Source organism: Sceloporus undulatus, chromosome 3 (genome assembly GCF_019175285.1).
Source record: "Sceloporus undulatus isolate JIND9_A2432 ecotype Alabama chromosome 3, SceUnd_v1.1, whole genome shotgun sequence".
Classification (NCBI taxonomy): Eukaryota; Metazoa; Chordata; class Lepidosauria; order Squamata; family Phrynosomatidae; genus Sceloporus; species Sceloporus undulatus.
The window spans coordinates 104019657-104045807 of NC_056524.1; the positions used below are offsets into that span (position 1 = coordinate 104019657).

The window sequence follows — 26151 nt, forward strand, 5'->3', positions numbered from 1 at the left end:
ATTCCTTATTTTTTATTTGCTCTGTTCTGTATCATCGTTCTTTCTTAATTTCTCCTCCTTCTTATTTTGGTTTTGCTTATTTAATCCCCAACCAAAATACTGTACTTGAAAAACATCAGTCAAGAGACTAGTGCCCCATGCCAGTTCCAGTTCCTCCTAGGTATATATCCTTTCTACACTAGCCCTTCATTCTACGGCCGCTAAACAGAATGTAGAAAAAAGTGTAATGTTTTCGATCTTTTGGAGAGGGCAATTGACTTCCATGTTAGACAGAGACATGTAACTTCCTAATGAACTGTGATCATTGGTGGGTTTATGAAAGGATCTTAAAATGCATTAAATGATCTAAAATAAGTTGGTGGTGCTACACAAATTCAAAGTGGGCAACTCTGGCAGGTCAGGTGTGAGAAATGATTTAACATTCACAGCAACTCACCAAAGACTGCAGCAGACACACACATACACCCTGCCACTGAAAACTGCTGAAATTTAGTGGTACACAGCTAGAAGTACAACCCTACTTCTGGTTTACAATACTGTGAGGAGCAAGCACACTTGTTTTAAAGAACATATTCTTTTAAAGGAGTGCATTTCTTCTTTAAAACATGGTGCATGTTTCCCATGCACCTTGTTTTAAGGTGAAAATACAAGGCAGGATTACTGCCAAATTTGGAGATATATGCAGAAGCGATGAAGAAGGAGTGCGGAGAGTGCTTCAGAGCCATGGATCACATATTGCCCATTTGTGGTGGACAGCATGCATTTAGCCCCATCAGGAGCACTTGCACAGTAAACATTCTGTTGTTATGAAATTCAGCTGCAAGAGAGTGGAGATTTATTGGTAGCAACTGCATGGGCATCGCAATATTTTAAAGAGTCCAATAACGTTATTACAAAAGCAATACTACAATGGAGCACATTTGCGTTTTTATTCCTTTTACTGTTAAATAGTCACTATGATTGGCTTTTGGAATATTAGCTGTGTGTGTTTCAGTCTGAAAGTAAGCATGTGTGTGTGTAGTGTACAGCTCACTTCCCCCCCCCAGGAATATTTTCTTACACCCCAACCATTTTTGGCATATAAAATTTGCTATCACATACTTTATCTGCACTTGAAGAAAACCTTGTTTTAAAAATATGGGGATATCAGATAACACCTACACTCCCCAAATACATCCATCAGAGTTGAAAAGTTCAGCTGATTAATTCCTTGCTCTGAGATTTGTTGAAGCTGGGCCAAGCTTTGGGATTCTTGAGTGTCAACACATGCAAAGGGCCCATGGGATTTGAAAGGTCTTAATCAAAAGTAAATTCTGGAGAGAAATGGCTACCCCTTCTTTTGCTTGTCAGCTCGGGGAAACTTTGCACACTATGACTTTGTTTCTGATTTGGTTTTTTGGGTTTCTTTGTTTTTGCTTCTGTGTACTGCTCCCTATCACTCAGAGAGATGTATGGATGAAGAAGGACCTTCCACCAGTATTGTTGTAAAGTCCTTATGGTTGTAAGGAATTTTTATGCCAAACCCAAAGGCACAAAATTATCTTGCAAGTTTTCAGAAACACAGATTTCGTCTTTCAAAAGTTTGCACAGAGAATGTTGTGCCTTTTTCTTTGTCCTTAGAAGGGTATTGTAATTTGCACAATATTGTATTGGAATTTGCCTTACCATCAACATGGTGACTCCTACATCTTACAAAGTACTATTTCACTGCTTTGTTAATGGCACTATCACAGGAGATATGAGAGATCTGTTAGCTTATTGTCTTAATTTTTTAAAGCAATTTTTTACTTTAAAGGAGCCAAACCAAAATTGAATTGGCAGATGAAAGAATTTAAACCTTTCCCTAGAAGAGCTTTCTTGATCCATCTCAGCACTCCAAAGCAATTCCTAAACATAAAGATGGGGTGGGGGTAGGGAAACTATTTGTATTTTTCTCTCATTGTGAACGTAGTTATTTTGGATGCTAGTTAAGATAAAGCCCCTTGGAATTCACTGAAAAGGCCTTCTCAGTTGCTGACCCCTCTTTATAGAACTCTATTTCCAGTTACCATATTCAGGGGTTGGACATGCAAAATATAACAAAATACAAAACCCACAAAACAGCAGTACCTTTATTGGCCAACCCAAATGCACAAGTGTGTGTGTGTGTGTGTGTGTGTGTGTGTGTGTGTGTGTGTTTGACCAATAAAGGTACTGCAGTTTTCTGGCTTTGGACTTCTGCTGTTTTTGTAGTGACGTTCACCTGGTACTTTATTTCTATCTCAGTTCCAGGTGAAAACCAGTTTAGTTATGAAGAACTTTTTGTACTTTGAGGGGTTTAAATGTTGGATTATATCTACTTGCAGTATTTTGTTGTATCATTAATTGATAATGCATTCAGAGGGACACCATAAGTTGAAGCCAACTTGATGGCAAATGAGAGCAACAAACAACATATATTTTGTTACCAGTTGTTCTTTGTGTTCTACTTCTGTTTGTTAATATTATCAGACATGGTCACTCTGGGAGCCAATAAATTTTTTGTGGCCAAAAATTCAGAGTGACCAAAATTCTTAAGATTGGGGGGGGGGGGGGGGGGAGGAATCAGGAAGGAAGGAGAGAGAGAGAGAAGGCTTACTTTGGCCAATAAGATTATCATACTGTAAGACAAGTGTAATGTATGGTCCAATTGTTCAAAATGAGCTCTTATTTCTGAAGCTGTAAAAATACCCAATAACTTTGAAACATCAAGCAGGATTGTGTTACTTTCAAGACAACCTTTTAGACAGCATGGATGCAGTTCAGGACATCTGATCTACGAATTAGGTCAGAGAAAGGCACATCCAAGGTACCTTACAATCACAGCCAATTGGCTTTTTACATTCCTCACAGGTGTTGGAGTACAGGCTCTCGTAGCACTTAATGCAGTAGGGGTTGTCTTCCCTCAGGATGTACTTCTTGCCAAACAGGGTCTCCTTGCAGTAGTGGCAGTCAAAGCGTTCTGTCATTTTGACATCTAGGATTTCTCCAGCCTGTCAATGAGAAAAGGACCGGCTATGGGTTAAAATGATGTTATTCTGAACATCTCAATAGATCTTAGTTCTCAGGCAGGCATTAAGAGAGTCATACAGTCACTGTATGACTTAGAGGCACTCCCTCAAGTATTGTGTCCCAAGCCTTTTAGGGTTTTAAATGTTACTGCCAGCACCATGAATCCAGAACGGAAATGTATTGGCAACAGTGCAATTATGTGTTATATGATATCTGAAAGGAATACCAGTGATTAGTTTAGCTGCTGCATTTTGCACCAGTTGCAGTTTCTGACTCTTTTTGAAGGGCAGCTCCATTTAGAGTGCACTGCAGTAGTCTAACCAGGACAGTAGTGGAGGAACTACTGTGGCTAAATTATCCCTGTCCAGGAAAGGCTGTAGCTGGCAGACCAGCTGGCAGACCAGCCAAAGCTGATCCCAAGCACTCTGAGCTACAGGGTCTCTGTGGGCCTCCAATGACAAAGATAGGTCTAGAAGCACCCCCAGCCTATGCACCTGATCTTTTAGGGGAAGTGCAACCCCATCCAGGGCAGGCAATCTACCCAATTCCCAGACTCAAGACCTACCACCAATCCATCTTACACAGATTCAGATTCAGTTTATTCACCCTCATTATAGCATCCAGGCACTGCTCCAGCACTTCCACAGCCCCAGCCAATTCTGATGGCCTGGAAGAATATAGTTGAGTGTCATCGGCATACTGATGGCACCCAACCCCATAACTCCTAATATCCTCTCTCAGTGGTCTCATATAGATGTTAAACTACAAGAGAGACAAAATGGAACCCTGCACAATGGTCATGGGGCTTAGCAGGAGTTCCTCATTGGCACTCACTGGAATTGACTTTGTAGATAGGAGTGGGACCACTCCTGACCATCGCATCCACCTGAGATCCACCATAGGACAGAGCCATGACAGTTAAAGCGGTGTTAAACTGCATTAATTCTGGAGTGTGGCAGCAGCCTGGGGAGATACTAATAGGATACATGTATGCTTCCCTAACTTCATGGACAGAGCCGGGGAAAGTTGCCTTCTTGGACTGCAGCTCCCAGCAAGTCAGCTAGCTTGATGACTGACTATGCTGGCCAGGAGATTCTAGCATTAGAAGTCCAAGCTTTGCTTCTGAGTGAGGTACAAATGAGATGAATAAAATAACTGAAGATCATATGTTATGTCTCTGTTTTCCTTAGTTGCATTTTGAAGGAAATGTGTAAAGAACAGAGGGAAATCAGTGAATAAAGGTGATCAAGCTGGTAAATTCAAATGATCTCATGCCAGTATCTATACCTTGGGGCAATCATTTGTTTTTGAACTACACTTCCCACCCACCCACCCACCCATTACAAAACTATCGTATTCCCCTGAACTACAGCACTAGGAGTCTGAAGAGTACGTTATATCCCAGGACTCCAAAAAATTGTGTCGTGCCAGTTAAAGTAATACCGAGCTAGTATAACTGAGCAGTGTATATACACTTCAAGATTAGAACCATGGCATGTGGGGGGTGGGGGGCACTTTAAGCTATCCTCCTATCCTGCCTTGCATCTGGGCAGGAGAGCTGCAACTGCAGGCCATTGTGGATTGAGGAGAGCAGATGAAGGGCGGGGAGAACTAAGGCATGTGGAGAAGTCATTACTTGCTCTCCATGGTCCTAGTTCCTGATACTTCCCCTCATCCCTTATAGACTGTAAATAGGAACTCAGTATTCCTATATCAAGGAGTTTGGGTCTTTTTTATTTTCATTTTCTTTTTAATACAGACAGGGTCTGCATCCACACTGCAGAAATAATCCGGTTTAGCACCACTTTTAACTGCCATGATTCAATGCTAAAGCTGCGCCAAACTGGATTCTGCAGTGCAGATGCAGCCTAACACTGGGACTCAGATTTGTGCTTACGTAGAGTATTTCAGCTCTATTTGTTTCCTTTTATGAAAGAAAGAATGAGATCTGGAACATCTGTGGATATAAATCCGGGCAAGTAGAAGCTTTTGGAAAGCATCTGTGTTATTGTTTCGAAAGCTAACAAGATTATCTTCTTTTCCTCCTCCTTTTCCTGGGAACTTGGCAAGGTTTGCATGATGTCAGCTGTGAGATTCTGAAAGTTATAGTCCCAAAAAGTAAATTCCTTAAGCTCTGCTCCTGAAGTACCAGGAGCAGATCACTTTTGAGCATCTTCCAATCCTTAGCCCAAGGGCTGCCTAACATTTTTTTTGAGAGAACTGTGTGTCCTTCTATCAAGAACTGTCATCCAGTTTCCAATCAAAACTTATAAAATCCAGGCAAACAAGAAAGAAGTGATGATGCTGGATGACAGAATTTTTTGGCAGGAAAGAATTTATTTAAGGGTAAATAACAGTGTCCAGATACAAACAGGCAAATATGAATAATTTCCTCGCAGCACCACTTGGTAAGAAATTACAGTCATCCCTCCCAATTTGCAGGGATCTCTTCTGCGAATCGGAAAAACTGACTCCTGCTCAGACATGGAATCCACTGAGTGATTTTGGGCAAGTCACACACTCTCAGCTTCAGGGGAAGGCAATGGCAAACCTCCTCTGGACAAACCTTGCAAAACAACAACAACAACAACAACAACAAAACCACACACACACACCAACAACAACAACAACAACATTAGGGTTGCCATAAATCAGAAACAAGTAGAAGGGACACCACACACACACACACACACACACACACACACACACACACACACAGAGTTATATGAAAACCAGTATCTCCTGAAGGGTGTGCCTTATTATGCTGCCCATCACCACTACCTCCGCCATCAAGTTCTGCACATCAAGTTCCTTCCATCCTACCACATTTTAGAGTGAGAGAGAAAACTATTGGAGGATCCTTTAACTACCTAAAAGGAGGCCAGGGTTTTCACCCAGGGATCTTTAAAAACTGAATAATAGAATTTAATAAAAGAATACAGCTACTGCTAATTGGGGCATTTCAAGACCCAGAACTAGTAGAACATTTCTTTTCTGTCTGGCTGTGTGTTTGTTTGTGTGCCCTCAAGTAGCCTGTTGACTTATAGTGACCCCATGAATTAGGGAGGGAATACTCAAGGTGGCTTTGCCAGTTCCTTCCTCTGATATATAGCTACAGCATCTGATATTAATTGGCCATCTCCCATCCAAGTACTAACCAGGGCTGACACTGCTTCACTTCCAAGACTAGATTTGCTCTGGTGCCTTTATGGTATTTAAGCATGCTTAGAGTGGAAAAATACATTATAGGAAGTGGAAAAGAAAGTTTCATCTCTTGTGCTTTGCTGTATTTGGTGACCAACCTATACAGTACTACACTTATATCAGAGTATAATTTTACAGACATTATTTGTAAATTGGCACAATACTATGCATGATCAATGCCAGGTAAGGCATCAGTTATAAATGACAGTTGACTGATATCTAATCAGTTCAAAATGTCACTCAGTGACAAGAGTGTGTGTTCATCTAGATCCTAGACATTTTGTAGTTGATACATAAAGTAAAGCTTATAGATTTGGCTACTTCTGGATGAGGCTTTGATTCAACAAATGGAATTTTACAAAGGGTTCAGATATTATTTGTAATTTGTAACTTTCCTGTGGTTTCACACTTCTTCCTCAACCTTTTTCTTAGCAGAAAAGGATATATCCAGACAAGGCATTTTTAAAGGGAGTGGGGGACCCAAAGTTAGAAGTAATGTGAAGAACTGTAATGTACAGCGATCTAAAGTAAAGTTGGAAGTAATCTAAAGCAAACATGGAAGTAAAGTACTGTGATATAAAGGAATGTTAAAGAAGGTTCAAAGTAATATATGGGCTGCTGCTACACTGCAGGAATAAAATATTGCTCATTGCTATGGAATTCTGGGATTTGCAGTTTTGTCAGAGAGCTCTTGGTGCCTTGCCAAACTACAAATCTCAGAATTCCATAGCATTGAGCATTGTAGTTAAACTAGTGTCAAATTGCTTTATTCTGGTAGTGTGGCAGCAACCTAAACTTGTCATTTAATTTAGAGTAAATATGAAAGTATGTAAAGTACTTTAATGTAATATAAAGTAAAGCTGGAAATGATGTAAAGTAATTTAAAGAAAGTAACACAAAGATAATGAGGAAGCAACACTATTATTTTTGGCATAAAAGGAAGAAATGGTAGCTTTTTCTGGCATAACAAGCAACATTTACTTGTGGTTTCTATATCATATTTGGAGGCTTTCAAAACTTGGTGTTTCTTTAAAATAATTGCAAATAATGATTTATTTTTTAAAATAAATGTTCCAAGCTCTGGTCATGTTTTGCTTCTTTATACGTTTTTGGGAAGAGGGGAAAGTGGCAAGCACCAGAGAAATGGGTAGAGTCTAGTTAGTCAAGGAAGCTTCTAGAATGAACCAAAGAACATAAGATTCCCCCTCCTTCCTCTTTACACAACTTTCCACACTACGCAAGGAATGGGCAAAGATGTCCAAGGCAAAAGGGCATGTGTCCTACCTATTCCTTGCATACGCCTTCCATGTACTACTTTGGAGGAATGTGGATGGTGGATTGATACTCTGCCATATAACTTTATCTGACTATTGAGTGGTTGTTGTTGTTCTTTTTTGCCTTCAAGTTGTTTCCAACTTGTGAATCTTGTGAATCATTTGTTCTTGACAGCGAGATACCTTCCATTTCCCTCTCTTTCTATTTGTATTCACAGGTAATAAATAGTGTGCGTGTGTGTGTGCATGTACTGTGAGCCATCAAGTCATTTCTGACTTATGGTGACCCTAAGGCAAATGTATCATGAGGGTTTCTTGGTACAATTTATTCAGAGGAGGTTTGCCATTGCCTTCTATTGAGGCTGAGAGCATGTGACTTGCCCAAGGTCACCCCGTGAGTTTTGGCTGAGATGGGAATCAAACCTTGGTCTCCAGAGTCGTAGGCCACACTCAAACCATTGAACATTGGACTATGACTCTGGATAACAGGGTTCAAATCCCTGCTCAACCATGAAAACCTCAGCCTCAGAGGATGGCAATGGTAAGCCCCCACTGAAGAAACCTGCCAAGGTTCACCTTAGGGTCGCCATGAGTCAGAAATGACTTAAAGGCAAACAGCATACCACTGAGTGCATGCCAGGGCAATTTAACCTCCAACATGTTCAGAATATATGCATATACCTTTCAAAGCAGCCAGTATCCAAGATACAGCTTTCATCAGGTGAATGAGGCATTGACATGTGTGGGCTTTTCCCAATATTATGGTTGCCACTATTGTAGGTTGTCTTATACTGTGTGTTGTCTTAACTTTTCTTTTTCTTGAAGCCTACAATGTGAGACTTAAAAACATAAATTAATCAAGAATCTAAGACAAAGGATGTAATTACACTGTAATAATGCAGTATGACACCATTTGAAGTGCTGTAGCTCCATCCTATGGATGCCTGCAATTTGTAGTTTTACAAGACCCCTCACCTTCTCTGCCAAAGAATATTGTGCCTCATGAAATTACGAATCCCAACATTCTGTAGCATGAAGCAATGGCAGTTAAAGTGGTATCAGACTGCATTATTTCTCCAGTGTAGAAGCACCCTGACCTTATTCATACATAGATACAAAGGGGGGATACAGATGGGTGGCTCCATGCCACCTGTCTTTACTCCTCATTGGCGCCGTGCCAACAGCACCACATGGCACTGATGCGCTCCCTAAAAAGAAGCTGCCTAGAGTGGCTTCTTTTCAGGAGTGTCATAATGGCGCTCACGCACGTTGATGCCGCTACTTCCAGTGAGTGCTGTTTGGGCGCACAGATGCCTATGCGTCATCGTCGTGTACCCCATATGGGTGGGGCCATGGCAAGATGGCACATAGGCACCGCTAGTAGGCCTTGGCACATATGGATGCCCAGCCCTACCGAGCCCTAAAATTGGCCCCAGCATGGTGCTTTGTGCCAGTCTGTATTGGGCCTACGTTTCTCAGTCTAGATGGAAGACTTCCACACCATCTCTTAAAATACATCTTCTGTTCATTTTTACTTTTTTAAAAAAGTGCATTTAACTTACTACTTGATGTAAGGAGTACTGGACAATTGACAGAAGAAACCAGTGTTACATTTACACTAGGTTTTCCCCACTGGGTGCCATGTTACATGAGAATAATGGATTTTGTAGTACAACACATGTGGAGGGCATCACATTGAGGAACACTGTTGACCCAACTATACAACCCAGCAAAAGTTAATTGTGACTTTATTTCATTGAGATCAATGGGAATAAAAATACACATTCTTACTGAACTATATAGGGCTGTATGACTTTCATCCTACACCAGCTTACTTGGGAGTAAGCTCCAATGAAACCTCAACATTTCTTTTTGCTAGACTGTGCACCTTTACTTCCCAGTTCTCTTGAATATAGCTAAAATTGATCCAATTTTCAAGTATAGGGCCCATGCAATAGTAATAGAGGGTTACTATGGTGACTATTCAGTCTAGAGTAAATACTAAATTTGATTTAAGAACCTCCAGGAAGTATTGTAAATGGGATTCATAGCAAGCGAGACACTGTGAATCAAAGGCAAATGTATCATGGTAGAAAGGAGGAAGTTACTCACAAGCATAGTAAGGCATATAAAGCCACCTCAGATGTCTTTTTAAATAGAAAGCAGGGTTATACATATTTATAAATAAATATATAATAAGTAGTACTAATGAGACATGAAAACCGGTGTTCACCAAGTGAGATGCATTTTGTCAGCTATGCAGACTCTATGTCAATTGTAGAAAAGAAGCACAACACACATGGAACTTGAAAGAAAGAACTACAGGTACATTTTGGTACGTAATATTTGAATTTAAAAAATGCAATTTACAGAAATATGTTTCTTTTAGTGTTTTTAGCGGAGGAATGTGTGCTACCATAGGAAATGGGCAAAGCTATCTTTGTTTTCTGTCTTTCTGCTACTGGGGAAAAAAATAACAAGGTCCTTTGTTGCTCCTAGGAAGCAGGAAGGATTGACAGAGGCTCACAGAGGCAAAGAGCTGAGCTCTCACTTATTTGTGCTCTTCCGCGGGGCTTTTCCAGCATGGCATTGAAGAACAAAAATTGTCTCAATGTGAATTGACACAGTGCCATGTCTCTTGCTTACATTCCCATTCACAAACAGAACATTTTCCCCAAAGGCAAAAAATAATTATTCTTACTCAGTCTCTTTCTATTGTTCAAATTTTCCTGGGGTGTGGTATGTTCAAGGGGTCAGTGCTATTCCCCTACTGTATGGTATATTTTATAGGCAATTATGGCTGTCACTTTATCCTGTACAAAGCATGGTCTGATCTAGCATTCTAGCCTAGCATCTCATCCTTTGTTAGTTATAGAAAAATGTCCAAAGGTTTATTGTTGATTCTTGGGGGAGAAAAGGGGATGTTTACTTACAGGTAGGTAGTTAATGGTACCCTCTGGAGTTGAAATGGGGAGTCACATCCATGAATCAATGGGCAACACAGTGACCGGCTGGCAGGGAGAAGAGGAGATGGAAAGCTAGCCGGGGAATCCTCCACACTGTGCAAGCAGCTCTTCAAATTTCTGTTCAGCCGTCTGTGTTGTGTGGAAACAGGCGTCTGCCTTCACAGCCTAGTGAAAAACCCCTGTGTATCATTTTACCATATAAGGAGACAAAGCACCAAAGAGACTCACTCTTTCAGGCTCAATGCAGCTGGCATCTAACACTATCTTATGGGAAAGATAGCCTCTCCACACACCTTCTTTCCCCAAATCATCACACTGCCATTTGTTCTTTGATTCCTGAATGTGTCATTATCAAATTAAATGTCTTATTAATATCTTGTCTAATCAATACATTAATATGATTTTAGTCAGATGCCTGTCATATAATTCTTGCTGTTTTTGTTGCTTATAAGTAATGCTTTTCAGTCTTAAGCAATTGCTGTCTGTACCAGGTAAACTATATAAGCATGTAAAATGTATACATTTACTTAATGCAACCACTCACACATCCACACCTATCTCCACTTTCATCTTCTGCCTTTTCACCGAGTTAAGGTCATAAAGAAGAGGATTATGGTTTTATCTGCTTCCTCTCCTTCCAAAGCCTGCTGTAAATTTGACCTACTGTGAAAAGAAAGGGTGCTCAAAGGTCATATATTCCAGAGTCAAACCATTAGTCTTCCTAGTAGTTCAATACTATCTCCACTGACTGGCACCTGCTCTCCGGGGCTTCAGACAGGACCCCATATGAGTAGTTACATGGCAGGAGGGGGTGAGGACATTGCCCCCAAATAAGAATTCTGCCCTCCCCTGAAAGTTTCCTTCAATCTCCAATTTTCTAGCTCTGCAAAAAAATTAAAACTTATCTGAACTTTTTAGATATACAGTTTAAGCGTGCAAAGAAAAGGCAGAGACCAAGTTATTTTAGAGAACTAATAGGAATGTCGGTTAATTCAGTATTAGTGTTTTATTGATCGTATTTTGTATTATTGTATCATTGTTACTGATGTAATCCCGCCTCAATCCTTGGGAGAGGTGGGAAATATAAATAAACTTTATTATTATTATTATTATTATTATTATTGGAATGTGAGCACAGTAGAGCTAAATAGAAGAGTTCTCAGTGTGAGCGATTTTGAGGGTCTCACTCTTTACAATGCTAGAGGGTAATAGAAGGAAAATTTCATGGGGGGGGGCAGTATCATCCGAATTTCATTTTGTGGGGGGATGGTGTCCTTTTGCAACTCCTACACACTATCTCTGCAGGTATCCTTTCCATTGTTTGAGAGTAATGTCTTAGAAGTAAGAACATACAGTGGATCCTTGTTATACGCTGGGGTTTGGTTCCAAGATCCCCCGTGTATAACAAAATCCGTGTATGCTCAAGTCCCATTAAGTATAATGACATAGCAAAATGGTGTCCCTAATAAAAAATGGAACATCAAGGTAAATTTATACTTTTTGGGAACATTTTCAAACCGTGTATGCTTAAATCCGTGTATAAAAAATCCGTGTATAAGAAGGACCGACTGTATATGTAAGAAAGTAACTAATCTTGTTACCTGGGACCCAGCAGAAGTGTCAAACTAGTGGTAAGTCTACACTGACCATGAAATTCAGGTGGGCCCTCGATTTTCCAAGTTCACAGCAACCCTGAGTTTGCCTACCTATTTCTATGGTCATCATGGCAAATTGTGGCAAATTCAGTTTAAGTGGCCACAGGTTTCCCCATTCCGAGGTTGCCTCATGCTAAAAATTTCCCCACATTATTTCCCCCAAAGATTCCCCAAATTATTTTCAGCCACACAACCATGACTGTTTCACTTTATCCACTCCCCACCGCTGTCTATCAGGCATATGGACATATACATGCAATTTGACGAGATCCATCAAATTGCCAGCTTAGACAGCATTAAAAAAGCTGCCAAGACGGATCTCTTCTGGCAGGCCTTTCCTGAATAAAAGTGCCCGGCCATGGAATGACTGCCCCCCACATCATGGATTAGCCCACCACTCTGTCCTTGTATTGTGTGTGTGTGTGTGGGGGGGGTTTAAATAGATATTTTAATTGTACATGTTTAATCCTGTTTTAAGGAGGGGAATTTGGGACATAATTTTGTAAATGTGGATTTTAATATGTTGTGAGCCGCTTTGACTGTCTTGTAACAGAAAAGCGGGATATAAATAAAAGTATTATTATTATTATTATTATTATTATTATTATTCATTTTCACCCTAGTCCAGTACTCTCCTCTGCCTCTTTTTTTTATAACAGCCATAACTAAAGTTAAGCCAAGCAATTAATCAGAGGTGTGCAGAGGCAGGTATAAATATCTACCAAGCAGATATACTGATACCCAGTTATGTGCAGAAATGAAGCATCATTTTCAAAAATGGTGAATGATTATTTGAATTTCCTTTCTCCTGAAAATTGTCACTTTCTAGCAGGAATCATCATGCAACCACCAGATCCTGGCTGTCCTGTTCCAATCACTACAGGTTCCTCCCTCTGTCACCAAGGCAAATCTGCTGGTCACACATAGCAATAGGAACTTCAAGATGGTGGCGCCTTTGTGGATGGGACACCACCATCAGGGCACCACCATTGCATACTAGGGTTCCGGACCGTGCGGTTGCTGCGTGGTCCAGAACCCTAATATCGCTGCTGCCATGCCCCTTTCTGCCCATCTGTCTCAGACCATTGCTTTTTTTCCTGCAGATTAAAAGCATTAGGTGCCTAAAAGCTCCCCAGCCACCCACACACCTACCATATGTCTGGGTCTCCACCAATTCAAAGTGAATTAAGAGTGGGTATTTTTAATAGTGTAGACAATCCCTAGATATGACATTGGAGGGGAAATAGTTACCTGATCCTTTCCCACCTCTTTTTATTTATAACCCATTTCCTTTCAAATGCTTTCCTGGCTATTGAGTGGAGGGAAGATTATAAGCATCTTATATATTCTTGCATGCAGGGATAAAAACAACCTGAGATGGGAGGGAAGAGATCTATGATTAGGGAGTGAAGAGAATGTTTACCAGCTCTTTCCACTATGGTTTACTCATAATTAAACTGCAGGTTTATTTTCAAATGAAAGGAACATTTAGAACTGTAACACCATATTAACATAATGGATTTTTAAAAAACAAAACACACAAGCCAATGTTAGCTCCCTATGCCCTTGAAAAATTAGCAATATTACACTGTGGTATCATAGTGCTATACCACTGTGTTACCAAACTCCAGTGTTATGGTATTACAGCAACCTTATAGCATGATGTTGTCCCTGTCTCCTTTAAATTAAAGCAGTAACGTTAAAACACTATTTTCCCTTATGCATATCTTTTCATTTTCAGGACACAACTAGGCCTGCAACAACAGGTGGAGGTCTGTAACCCTGCAGCCTGCAGGAACTTTAATTGCAGTCTCTCTTTCTGATTCTTCACTCCCCTACTCTGTTTACTTTCCCAAGTCTAGAGAATGTAAATTTTCTGGTTTCTATTTTACTTTCTATTAACCTTTAAAGAAGATAGAAAAGGAGAGGAAAAGCTCCTATCTGGCAAGAATGGGGAAGTAAACAGGAAAGGGTGAATACCAAAGAGGGCAAAGGAAAAGAAATATTGGTGGGCTTGGGGGTGGGGAGAAAGAGCAGAGGAAAAGAGGGAGAACACCAGGAGTGGAGAGAAAATGAGCTCAGGATGGGGTTCAAGGAGAAAGTCTGCACAGGGAAAAAGAATTGGTTGGAGCAAAAACGGGTAGAACTGAGGACTGTTAATGGTGTCCACTCAGCAATGAGAACACCACTCATCCCTTTAAATAACACTATCTGGAAAACATTTTTTTTTGTTAACTGCCCTCAAGTCAACCCCAACTCATGGTGACTCTGTGGATGAGGCATCTCCAAGACTCCCCGTCCTTCCCTGCTTGGCTTAAGTCTTGCAAATCCAGGCCTGTGGCCTCCCCGATTGAGTCTATCCATCTGGTGTGCAGTCTTCCTCTCTTTCTGTTGCCTTTTACCTTCCCCAGCATTATCATCTTTTTTGATGAGATGCATTCTCATGATGTGACCAAAGTACAACAACCTCAGATTCATCATCTTTGCTTCCAAGAAGAGTTAAGGTTTAAATTTTAGCAATAATTTAAAAAATGGACTGGAAAAAAACAACCCATAGGCATCATTGGCCCAGATTCTATGTTGCTGCAGCCTAATGTAAATATCTGCTGATGGAATTACGTTACAATTGCATTACACAACTCCTATATTGAACAACTACACTATACAATGTATGTGGATCAGTAGGCACTGTGAATAGCCAATGGACCATTGCGTATTTGCAACATGCAATGTGCTGAGGCATTGCACATGTGGAGGCACTGGTTAATGCACCTTCACACAGTACTCTGTGGACCCTACTGTGCAACCCTGCTTCTGCATACATCATCTGAATTTGTCTGGTCTGCATTCTTCACAAATTTCCTCCTGCACATAAAGTGCAGCTTATGCATGCCTATGTCACCAACAGGATTCTGGCCATAAAAGGCAGCCATTGCAAAAGTTATACTGTGTTGTGTTGTGATAGCTTATGGATGCAGAAGACACTCATAGCCCTCCCTTGATTACCTAATGCTTCTTCCAGCTTGTTAACTGCTCTGTAAAATCTGTCAAGAAAAAGATGGAATAGCTGTACAGCCAGCCTATGGAGCACTCTCCATCTTCATAGTCTGAGAGAGGACAGGAGAGCCACAGGGGAAATACAGATGGAAACACTTGAATGTTGGCATGTTGTTGAACACCAATTACTAGGAGACAAGAATGTATCTTCCTCGAATTTGTAACTGATTTTATTTTATTTTACGTTCTTTTCTTAATTTTATGCAGATAGGTACATGTATATGACATATGATTTGTTCTTGTGAGCTAAACCTTGGGGACAAACTAAACTGCGGGGTGGGGGGGGGGGTGGGGGAAGGACATACAATGTGTGGTAAACATTTATTTCCAACATTCAGTGACAAGGCTTTTGATTCTGTAGCCTCCTCTCTCCAAATTTTTGGCAGGTTTAAAATGCACATTGCAGGTTTTCTGTCTGTCAAACCAAGAAAGAAAGATGTTGTAGAGTCTGTATTTTGTACAACAGTGTGCACCAAGAATGGTAATTGTACAGCCTTCCAGGTGAGGTGGGATTCCGGTACCCTCAAAACTCAGTCAGTATGGCAAATGAATCAGGGATGATGGGACCAGTAGTCCAAGAACATATGGTAGTAACAAGTTCCTCATTGTTGCTATGTACCTTCAAGTCATTTCTGACTTATGGCAACCCAAATGTAAAATTGTAATGGGGTTTTCTTAGGAGTGGTCTGCTCAGCCTCATAGGCCTTATCCAGAAGGGCCAAATGCACTGTGCTGGCGGCGTACTAGGGTTAAGGGACCATGCGGCAACCTCATGGTCCCTAACCCTAGTATGGTGCGGCATTGTAACAATGTTGGCGCCCCATATATACGGGTGCTGCCATTGTGACATGATGAATGCATAGTGTCCGCATGTCGTGCTGTGCCAGTTACGTCATGAGTACACCATTGGTGCACTTGGGCTTAACTGGTGTGGCACAAAAAGGACCCGCTTTTCGTGGGTTCTTTTTTCTCCACAGGGAAGCCGCGTGGTTTGCCGGCTGCGGCTTCCCTGCGGGGGGAAAAAGGTGCCAGCAGGCCTCCCTTTTTGAGAGTCTGTACCAGGCCTTAGTCTTTAGTCATATGCTACTTTGATGTTTTTCTCTAAAGATATTTTTCTAGATGGCCGCATTCAAAAATACATTCTTGTGTGACTCAGACTCAGGACTTGTTGATTCAAACTGACTCTGCAAAAATTTTATGTCAGTGATTATTCCTTTGAGATAGTGGATTTACAAGGGGGAAATGGTTTATCATAGCCTTGAAACAAACAGTTTTTCCCCCAGCTGCTTTACCACACACAGAACAAACTATAAACAATAAAAATACTTAAACTTCCCAGTTTCTTCAAAAATAGCAAGTCCTTTTCTCTCCAGTGTGGCATGGGTTTTAACAGAAGTGGTAGAATGAGGGCCGGGGACGGGAGGATGAGGAGGTGAAAAAGTATAATGGTAAGTTTTTCCTTGCAAAAAGGGAGGGGAAAAACCCCTCAACATTTATTGAAAACATAGCTTGGTATATATATCACCACTGTTTGCCTCATCTGCAAAATAAAAAACAAAAAATAACATACTTTCAAAATAAAAATTATATATGAAACTTTCTTAATTAGACTGATGTCAGAAAATTTTCAAAACAAAGGAACTGACCTCTTTGTTTAGCATTATAACTCATTTTCTTTCACCTTTATGCTGAAAGTTTTCAAGGGCCTCATTCCCACTGGGAGGATGAATTGCTCCTGCTTCACTTCTTCCCTGGTTATAAAAGTGATTCTAAAAATCCCCCAGTTCCCACTTATGAAAGGGGATCTTTTCCTTAACCCAGTCCAAGCGATTTAATTTGCCCCAATTGTAGTTCTCATTGGCAGCGTGCTTCAGAATCCCCCGTCAATCATCCATGACATAAGCAGCTGCCGGCTTGAAAATTGGGGGGTGGGGGTGGTGGAAGCTGAGAGAGTGTGAGGCAAGGCTGGTGAGGTCACAGGCGAACAGGCAAACTGGGGGGAGGATAAAGAGAAGCCCAGGGAACATAATTTAAAAATGAAATGAAATAAAGGTAATCGCAAAAGCGCTGGAATTGTTTGCCAATCTATCGGCTTTTTGATTAATTTAATTTTTTTAAAATAAAGGACCCAAAAAGGCAACACTGGGTGTGTGTGTAATATCTCTGGGGAGGGATGGTAAACACCCCCCCCTGCCATTTGTCCCTCCCCTCTAAAAGAATTGATTTCGATCTGGCTTTCCTGCTGTTTGGACCCGAATTGGAATCAATTTTTCGGAAAAGAACCTCTAAAAACCTGCTATCAAATTAACCCAGGCTTTTTGTGTTTGCTGCTGATTATCTCCACTGGAATCAATCCAATGAGGATCAGAATCGATTTCCAGTGGGAACTAAGGGCATATAGCTCAAATCAGGATTCGAAGCTTTTGGTAGTGGGAACGACCCTAAAGCAAATGAGAGGAAAACATCTTTAAAACTGGCATTTCAACTGCAAGTACAGTAAGTATCAAGCCTATTTTCACTGTGAAATGCAAATAGCAAGCTATACATCTTGAGTGTTGAGTGAGTGCTGATTTGGGATGGTTGAATCAGATGTGATATTAAACCTGGCTTCAGCTCTGAGGTCAGAAGTTCCTAAAGAAGTAATAACAGCCATTCTTCTGCCATATTTTCCTTCAGATTGCATTCCATGAAAAAGGAGAGAATAAGGCAGCAACTCATTTAAGGTCCCTAGGAAGATTACATGGCATACACACTCTGTCCTCTAATACGTACAGCAGCCAGAGAAATCAGAAATAACAGCCAGCAGGCTGCAAAGGGATCTTATAGTACCTTTGAAATTGAGAGAAATAAGTTGCTAGCATAAGCTTTCTTAGACTTAAGTCTACTTAATCAGATGCATGGAGTGAAGTGCCTAGGGACATACATTTATACCCATGAATGAGCAGGTTGTGTGTGTGTGAATAGCAACAGAAATGCAAAACTTGTTGATATGGAGATGAAGTGACAAGTTTAATTTTAAGGATGATGATTGGGGGACAAAATTTTAAGGATGGAAAGCTCTAAAGCCAAAGTGAGTAGGTAACCATATGAATAGTGGAGGGAATTCTTGGAATGTAATATAATATGATGCTGGCTGGGAACCAGAAAGAAGTTGTGCTAAAATGGGCAAGACAGCATTCATGAGGTTGGGGTGTTAACTAGTGTTATAATATGTGTGGTTTCCTGCGATGGTTTCCTGGCACACTAAATGTCTATCCATAATTACTTCACTCCACACATCTGAAGAAGTAAACTCAGGCACAGTACAGACCGTCTGCAGGCTCCCATTTTAACTCCGGAGGGATGCCGCAGCCTCTAGACTGTGTGACATCACTCTGGAGTTAAAGGAACCCTGGTTTTCCGGGTTCTTTTCCTGATGCCCTGGTTACGCCATGAGTGTGCCAATAGTGTACTCATGACGTGACAGACATGCCACAACATGTGGACACAATGCATTCCTTACGTAAAAATAGTGGCTCCCATGTGGATGGGAAGCCGCCATCAGGATGCCACCTGCACATACTAGGGTTAAGGACTGTACGGTTGGTGCATGGGCCCTAACTCTAGAATTGGCGGCAGCACGGCCCTTTGGGACCGTCTGTCCCATGCCACAATATCTTTTTGCATACTAATCCAGACTAACATGGCTATGTCTTTGAACTCAGTGTATAATTACAGCGCTTTAGAAATAAAGTTTAATAATAATTAATAATAATAGCAGGCTGTCACTGTTGATTCCAGTGCCTGCCTCACTCTAGGAATGAAAAGAATATTCATTATTCATTATTGTCCATTCAAACCTCTCAGAGTTCCAAGATCTACAGGAGAAGGTTTTCTTTTGATCCAGCCACCATCACAGGATTGCTTGGTGAGGACATGAGAGAGACCCTTCTTGGTGGTTGCTCCCACCCACTGGAACTCTCTTCCAAGGAGTTCCCCCTTACCGCTTTCCTTTTGCTGGCAGGCAAAGATGTTTTTGTTCAAACAGGCTTTTAATATATAATCATTGTTTGGGGAGGTTTTTATACACACTTTGTGTTCTATTTATGTTTTGAAATTTTTGTATGTTTAATGTAATTTTATACTGATCTGGAGAGATTATTTTAATTGATATTAAATTCTTATTGTGTAATTTTTAACCAATTTTTATCTATGAGTGGTCCAATTGCAGGAGAAAGGCAACATATAAATGAAATAAATAAATAAATATAAATTTAAAAATGCATTCTTAGCTCAAAAAACAGGTTGCCTGACAGTCTGAAAAACTCTATTAGGAAGAATAATAGACCAGTTAAGAATCCTGTGCAATTTTCTCCAAATATTCAAACTTCCTGATGTGTTAACAGGGGTGTTTTTCTATATGCAAAAAGCATGCCTTTTTTCCTACTAAAATACATTTCTTGTAAAGAAAGCATTCTTCTGTTGAAGAAAATGGGATTCTTGTGCTAAACACCATGTTCTACACAGAATAATTCCTCCACAACACTTCAGGATATTTGAATATAGGGAGAATGTCTTGTAGCAGGGAGAAAACTCCCATAATTATTTATCCTCACACCAAAGGAGTGAAGAGTCTAGGATTCACATTCTACCTCACTCTGCCTAACAATAGGGCCAGTCCTGGTCCCTCAGGTGGGCTTATTTACTGGTGTGCTTGGCAGCAGCAGCAACACAATAGCAGATTCCTTACTAACCCTGCCACTGGTGGAACCACCAACACAGTACCAGATTTATGCACTAGTTAAGTAAATGACAAAGTGATCCATCCTTATTCACAAGTAACAGCGTAGCATGAGAGAATAAGCAAATTCTCCTCTATTTCTGTAGTCACAATGGTGGCTTTAAAATGCAACAGGACACAAGCTCAGAGTGTTTCTTTAAACTCACGGTTAGCAAAGATATTTACTATACCTCTTCACCATTATTTTATGTAATAAGAAGGTAAAAAGTATAGAATCATAGACTTGAAAGAGACCACAAAGGCCATCCAGTCCAACTTCCAGGAATATACAATCAAAGCACTCTTGATAAATGCTCATCCAGCCTCTGTTTTAAAACCTCCAAGGAAAGAGTTTCCATGCTCCAAGGCAGTCCATTTCACTGTCTAACAGCTCTTCCCATCAAGAAGTTCTTCCTAATGTTTAGGTGGAATCTCTTGCAGGAGCAAGTCATGGTAATGCAGGTGAAGTGACAGAAGACTGTTAGTTGTCTATTTCCCAATTGAAGGAATACACTTGGGCATCTAATATATTATATTCCCCCACTCCCATCCATGAAGTCCAGTACCACTGTTAAGCTCACTAGAGGGGGAAAGTTACCTACTTGCCCCACTGTCTTTACTCTGTCTCTCTTGCCCCACACCTCACAACTGCAGCGCTGTTTTCTCCAGCAAAAGCATCAAGTGTGGGAGTAAAACATAGGCATGGTCCAATCAGATCTACCCAACATATGCATGTGCAGATCTTACTTACACATCTTACATGTTTTCTGCAATAAATACCTATAACAAATGTAACATGAAGTGCTACGCTATCAATTCTCCCCCCTCCTCAAAATGTAGTTGCCTGGTCCTAGTCATGCTGGGTCTGATAGTAGATGAGGCAGCCTATAAATAAATCCCAGTTATCATATTTTTATTATAAAAGGAAAGCCACACTCTTCATTCATACTCAATTTTTAAAACTCATGAACCGTGAAACTGGTTCAGCCAGGTTTCACTCAGCTAATCATCACTGTCTGGCAAAGCGATACTACTTAACTGTGGACCAGATTTATGGCATGGGAGCTCAATATAGAGCAAGTCTAGAAAAAGAATCATTCCTCTAATAATTATTTGTCCTATATAAAAGTAGATCTAAGAAGGATGTAAGGAAAAAAGCAGAACATCTGCGAAGTTTGCAAGAAGAAAACTCCCAACGTATTGACAATACATTTTTCATTTAGGTTTGGTAAAAGCAACGATGGACTAAGTGTGGCCTATAGGCAATGCTAATTTTGCCCCAAATGCCTTCAATTGCCCTCTATGGAAGGTATTTGCATTTTCACTATTGTTTTTGCCCCTAAAGGCTATGGGGGAGGGAGGGTTTGGGGGCAAAGATTTGTTTTTTTAAATATTATTATTATTATTATTATTATTATTATTATTATTATTATTATTATTTGCAAGGGGGATTCAGTGAGGGAGCTGTTGACCTCCAAAGTTTCCTGGGAGGCTAAAACTGCTCCCTAGCCTTCTACAGTTTCCGCCCCTGAGTTAAGGTTTCATTAGAACAACAATGTTGCCTGCTTTGCATGTAGAATATGGCACTCTCAGGGGGAGAGCTAGCATACTACTGCCATTCCTGGAGAGCTTGTTTTCTATACATAAATCCAATTAATATAATGGAATTTGGGTTACAGATCAGACAAGGATCAAAAGAAAGTGACTTATTCTTCAGGAGCACATAACACCAACTGTTCCAGTGACTTGACTATTTTTTATCCATTATGCTGAACATAGCTTTGGAAACAATTAGGAAGCTGGCACTTCAAACTGAAATAACACATCTTTTCCCATTCACAGATCATTGCCCCTTGGGCTATAATACATACAGAACATTAAAAGAAAACAATTACCCAGATTAATTTATACAATCTACAAATATTCATATACAATCACTCTATCTCTCCTGTGCATGTATGCTTTGTAAAAGAAACATAGCACTCCCCTGAGATCACTTTAAAAGGCAATTCAGTGTGATGAATGCTTTAAAATGGGTGTTTGGCAGCTGTTAATGCTACTTTGCACAATGATTATGACAAAGTCTCACATAGATTAGTGGGCTCGCCCTCCTCCTTTTAGCACAACCTTCACTACTTCTTAATATATAGCCAGGATCATTTGAGGCCTCAGGGGGAAAAAAACAGGAAAAGAATACAACAGGCAAAGGCAATAGTAGGTTCTGGTTATCTTTTAATGCCCCACAGTTTCCAATTATTCAGTAGCAAAGTGAAAATTTAAAGTAATGAAAAGCATTTCCCCACAAAAATATTACTCCATCCTCATACAAACAAAGCAAAAGTCTTCTCCTTTGTTATTACTTACCTTGAGTGAAGAAAGAAATTGATGATAAATGTGATGAACTCCACCAGTAACCAAGCATGCACAGAAATATAATTGAAATAGCCCAAAGTTAAGGATTCTGATGTAGAAAAATACACAGTTCACTTAAATGTGGGGCATCTATTTTCAAGTGTCCCACTTTAGTTTGAAAAACTGCAGCCTCACAAAATATAAGAGAATTCTGAATCTTAGTATGCCTTTGGGTGTCTTTTGAAAAGCGAACTAAAGATAATTAAAATATACAAATAAAGTATTTTTTCCCAGATCTAGACACAAAAACTCCAGTATCCATACTTCATGTCTTACAGGTATATTAAAGAACCCTGTTTAACAGGCAGTCTGTCTTTTTGGTATGAGTGATGAAGATGTTGCATTTCAAGACAAACCATGCAAAACAATCAGAGCTTTAGGTTTACAGACACATCCCTGGGAATAAGTACCATTGAACTTATGTGAAAGATTTGCATAGGACTGCACTACTGGGATGACTTGCCCTATATTCTCTTCTTGTGTGCAGCAAAAGGATAAAGCAGTATTGAACTCTCTTGTCATTTTAGCAACATGAAAGCATCTAAAGAATACCTGTGAGGAAACAGAGGACTAGCTCTTGATTCCTTGGTTTGTCCATGATATTTTGCTTTGTTTTTTAAAGCATGATGTATATTGATGTTACTTGCAAATAGTAAAAAAGAATGAAAATCTCAACATTTCCTTAAAACCATTCAGGGTCTTCCTGAAACAGTGCTGCAGGGTGACAAAAAGGAATGGCTGAACATGAAAGCAGTACTCTTTTCTATGCTTACCTTGCTGGATGAAGTCTGTGTGTTCTGGTCAGGGAGTGAGGGGAGACAAAGGCCAGCACGGAGGCTTACTGCTTTATTGGATTACCCAAACTATGTATTTACTAATTAGACTGTCAAGAGTTCCATTGCCAGATGAGCTATAAATACAGTTATCTCCAAAGAAGCAGCCATCCTGGGTGATAAGAACCAGAGCATCTCTGCAGGAGCCAGCCTTTTAAGGAATCATTTATTAACAGGGACACGTGTCTGCGATGGGAGTAAGAGTGGCTTTGCTCTCTTACTTGATGCAGCCATCCAATGTCTTCCACATTGTTTCTCTCTGGGCATTTTTACAAGCAATGTGTCCTATGCAGAGCTTGGAACTGCTACTTTTTCAGCTCCAAAATGCCCAGTAGCTCTGCTGGCTGGGGGATTTTGGTTGATGTTATCCAAATAAATAGTTATTCCAAAAGGTGACCTCCAGTTGGTTTCTGTTCCTCGTGCCTTCCACCAATGACATACCCTCCGACTGTCCTGATTTGGCAAAGACATTCCCAATTAATCTTCTGTCATTCTACTTTTCTAGCTGCTTTGAAAATGTTTCTTTCTCTTCCTCCCACTTTCTCCTTCTGTTCTGAGCAAACATTAATGGCTGCAAACTGGGTTCAAAGTGCAAAAATAATTTTGCACTCAATTGACTCAAAAAGGGAGAAAGGGGGGGCAGATACTTGCGCTTTCCAGCAGACTCATGTAAAAGCAAACCGCCCCCCCCCCCCGTTATGGGAACTGGAAGGGGACTCTTGGGCCTCGTGTGACCTCCAAAAAACGGATTTTATCACACAGTGAATTGTCCTCAAAAGGGCCCCATTCCGTCCCCCGGCACCAAGCCGTCCCTGTTCAGTGCTGAGGGGCATTAAATGTTGTGGTTGGAAATCTTCCCACCGAGGAAAATGGCACCCCTCAGCACTGAATGGGGACAGCTTGGCACCAGGGGATGGAATGGGGCCCTTTTGATTTGCTGTGTGATAAAATCCGTTTTTTGCAGGTTGCTCACGGCCCCGAAAGTCCCCTTCCAGTTCCCATAATGGGGCAAAAAAAGTGTGCGATAAAGTTCTTAGTTTGTCTATTATTCTCTAATAATAACTTATGTCAATGGGAATTGTCTTGTAGCTTTGTCCAGCAGGCAGTTCTCCTGGCCATGATAAATCTTAAGTCTTCTTATGAATAACAGCATGCTTATGAGTAAGGCAAGGGATGCAGGAAACGGTTGTGCCTGGTAAACCACATACATAAAGGAATGGGAAAGAGGAGACAAAGGAGAAGGAGTGTTTGGGTGCCTTTCAGGTGACAGTTCTGAGCATTATCAGTCAAAAGGCATGTTCCTTGTGTGATTAATGCCAAATAAAGGAATTCTTGAATAGAGCGTTCATAGAACTGTTTAAAGAGATCATGGCCTCCTTACTTAGGCTGCATCTGCACTGCAGAGCTAATGCAGTTTGACACTGGTTTAACTACCATAGCTCAATGCTATAGGATCCTGGGATTTGTAGTTTTTGTGGCACTAGAGCTCTCTGCCTTAATATCTCACAAAACTATAAATACCAGAACTCCATAGCATTGAATCATGGTAGTTAAAGCAATGTCAAACCGCATTGATTCTGCAATGTGGATGCAGCTTGACTGCTGCTGTTCAGTTTTTCTCTCCTTGGTGGCTTTGTACATGCATGTGTGCATGTCAAGGGGGGAAACTGAAGAAGAATAGGATTGCAAATGCAAGACAACTCTTGTCTGTTCCCATTGGTACACTTCTGTGACTGAGTTAAAGAAGCAACATTTGGGCGCAGCCTTGTCAGTGAAGGAGCATGGTGGGAGAAATTTGCTTCTCAGATGAAGCTGGGACCCACAACTAGCCCCAGCCCCTTCCTCACAATGCGAGTTTGGCAAGTATATTTTTCTAGGTGCTGGGAAATGAAGAAGGTGGGCTACCAGGACCCTTGATAGGTTCTTTGCTGCATAATATACTGTGTTGTTTTTAAAAGATGTTGTGCAGCAACCAGTGTCTTCCCTAATACGTAGCTGTCCATCCTGAGTGCGGACAAAGTGCCTCTTTTCTACCACTGTTTCTGGAAACTGTTTGGAGGCTCCCTGGGCTCTGTGGCCCAGAATGTGAACTTTGAGATCAAGTCCTAACTGAGCCATTCAGCAAAATCACCTTTCTTTGGCTACATTTCCAGTGCATGGTATATTATGATCCTCTTAGATTCTAGGAAGACTATACAGTGTAACAGGCCACCATGGAATTAATGAATAGCAGTTCTCTCTTTTAAGAGAGAAAAGTTCTCTGTTTTATTCCTTGTATATCTGTACATTTCTAATGGTAAGCCATCATCTAGGCATCTTTTCTGGGTGTCTATATATCTGGGACCCACTTCCTTCTCTCTGTGTGGTATTACCTGATGTTCTTGAGATAATGTATGGCTCAGTTTGTATAGGACAATCTTTTCAGATTGGAAACATGATGACAAATACACCAACCCCTGATCTCCATAACCAGTTAGACAAAGCTCTATTCAGGCATTCTGTTATTCACATGGAGCAAGAATGAGAAGGACCTCTGTGCTTTTCTCACCTGCCTCCATGTGTCAGAGCTTGGAAGAATTATTTTTCTGGACCACAACTCCCAGATTCCCCAATCAGCATGCCCAGTGGTTCAGCTTGTAATCAGTTTCTTTTTGCAGTAACAGACTGTGGCAGATCTCCCCTACTAGGTTGCTCACATAGATACCAATCGGGTCCTGCCAACTCAACTTCTCCCTAAAACCTTTATAAGTCACCTTGGATTTACAATTTAGGGACCATAAGGTGGCTAAACCACTGGTCCAGCAAATGTGTTCATTTTGGGGTTTGGGCTTCTGTACATGTGACCAATTTTCTTTCAAAATCCTCAAATGATTGACACTCAGAGAGAGACATGAAACAACAGTAGCAAAAGTTTATTGAATGCAGACTGTTTTAAACATCAAGCCTGTAAATTAGTTCAAT

The 26151-nt window shown here is 40.7% G+C and overlaps 1 protein-coding gene across 5 annotated transcripts in view; it reads right to left on the reverse strand.

Moving 5' to 3' along the window:
* Positions 1 to 23247, reverse strand: part of FHL2 (four and a half LIM domains 2) — a 34143-nt gene extending 10896 nt beyond the window's left edge. The window contains exons 1-3 of one of the 5 annotated variants that reach the window (XM_042460734.1): positions 23131 to 23186; positions 10442 to 10639; positions 2832 to 3011 (exon numbers count right to left, since the gene is read on the reverse strand). In XM_042460734.1, the coding sequence (XP_042316668.1) occupies positions 2832 to 2987 (156 nt within the window). In that variant the 5' untranslated portion in view covers positions 2988 to 3011; positions 10442 to 10639; positions 23131 to 23186. The other 4 variants (XM_042460733.1, XM_042460738.1, XM_042460736.1 and 1 more) reach the window with 4 other exon arrangements.
* Between the last annotated feature and the right edge of the window lie 2904 nt (positions 23248 to 26151).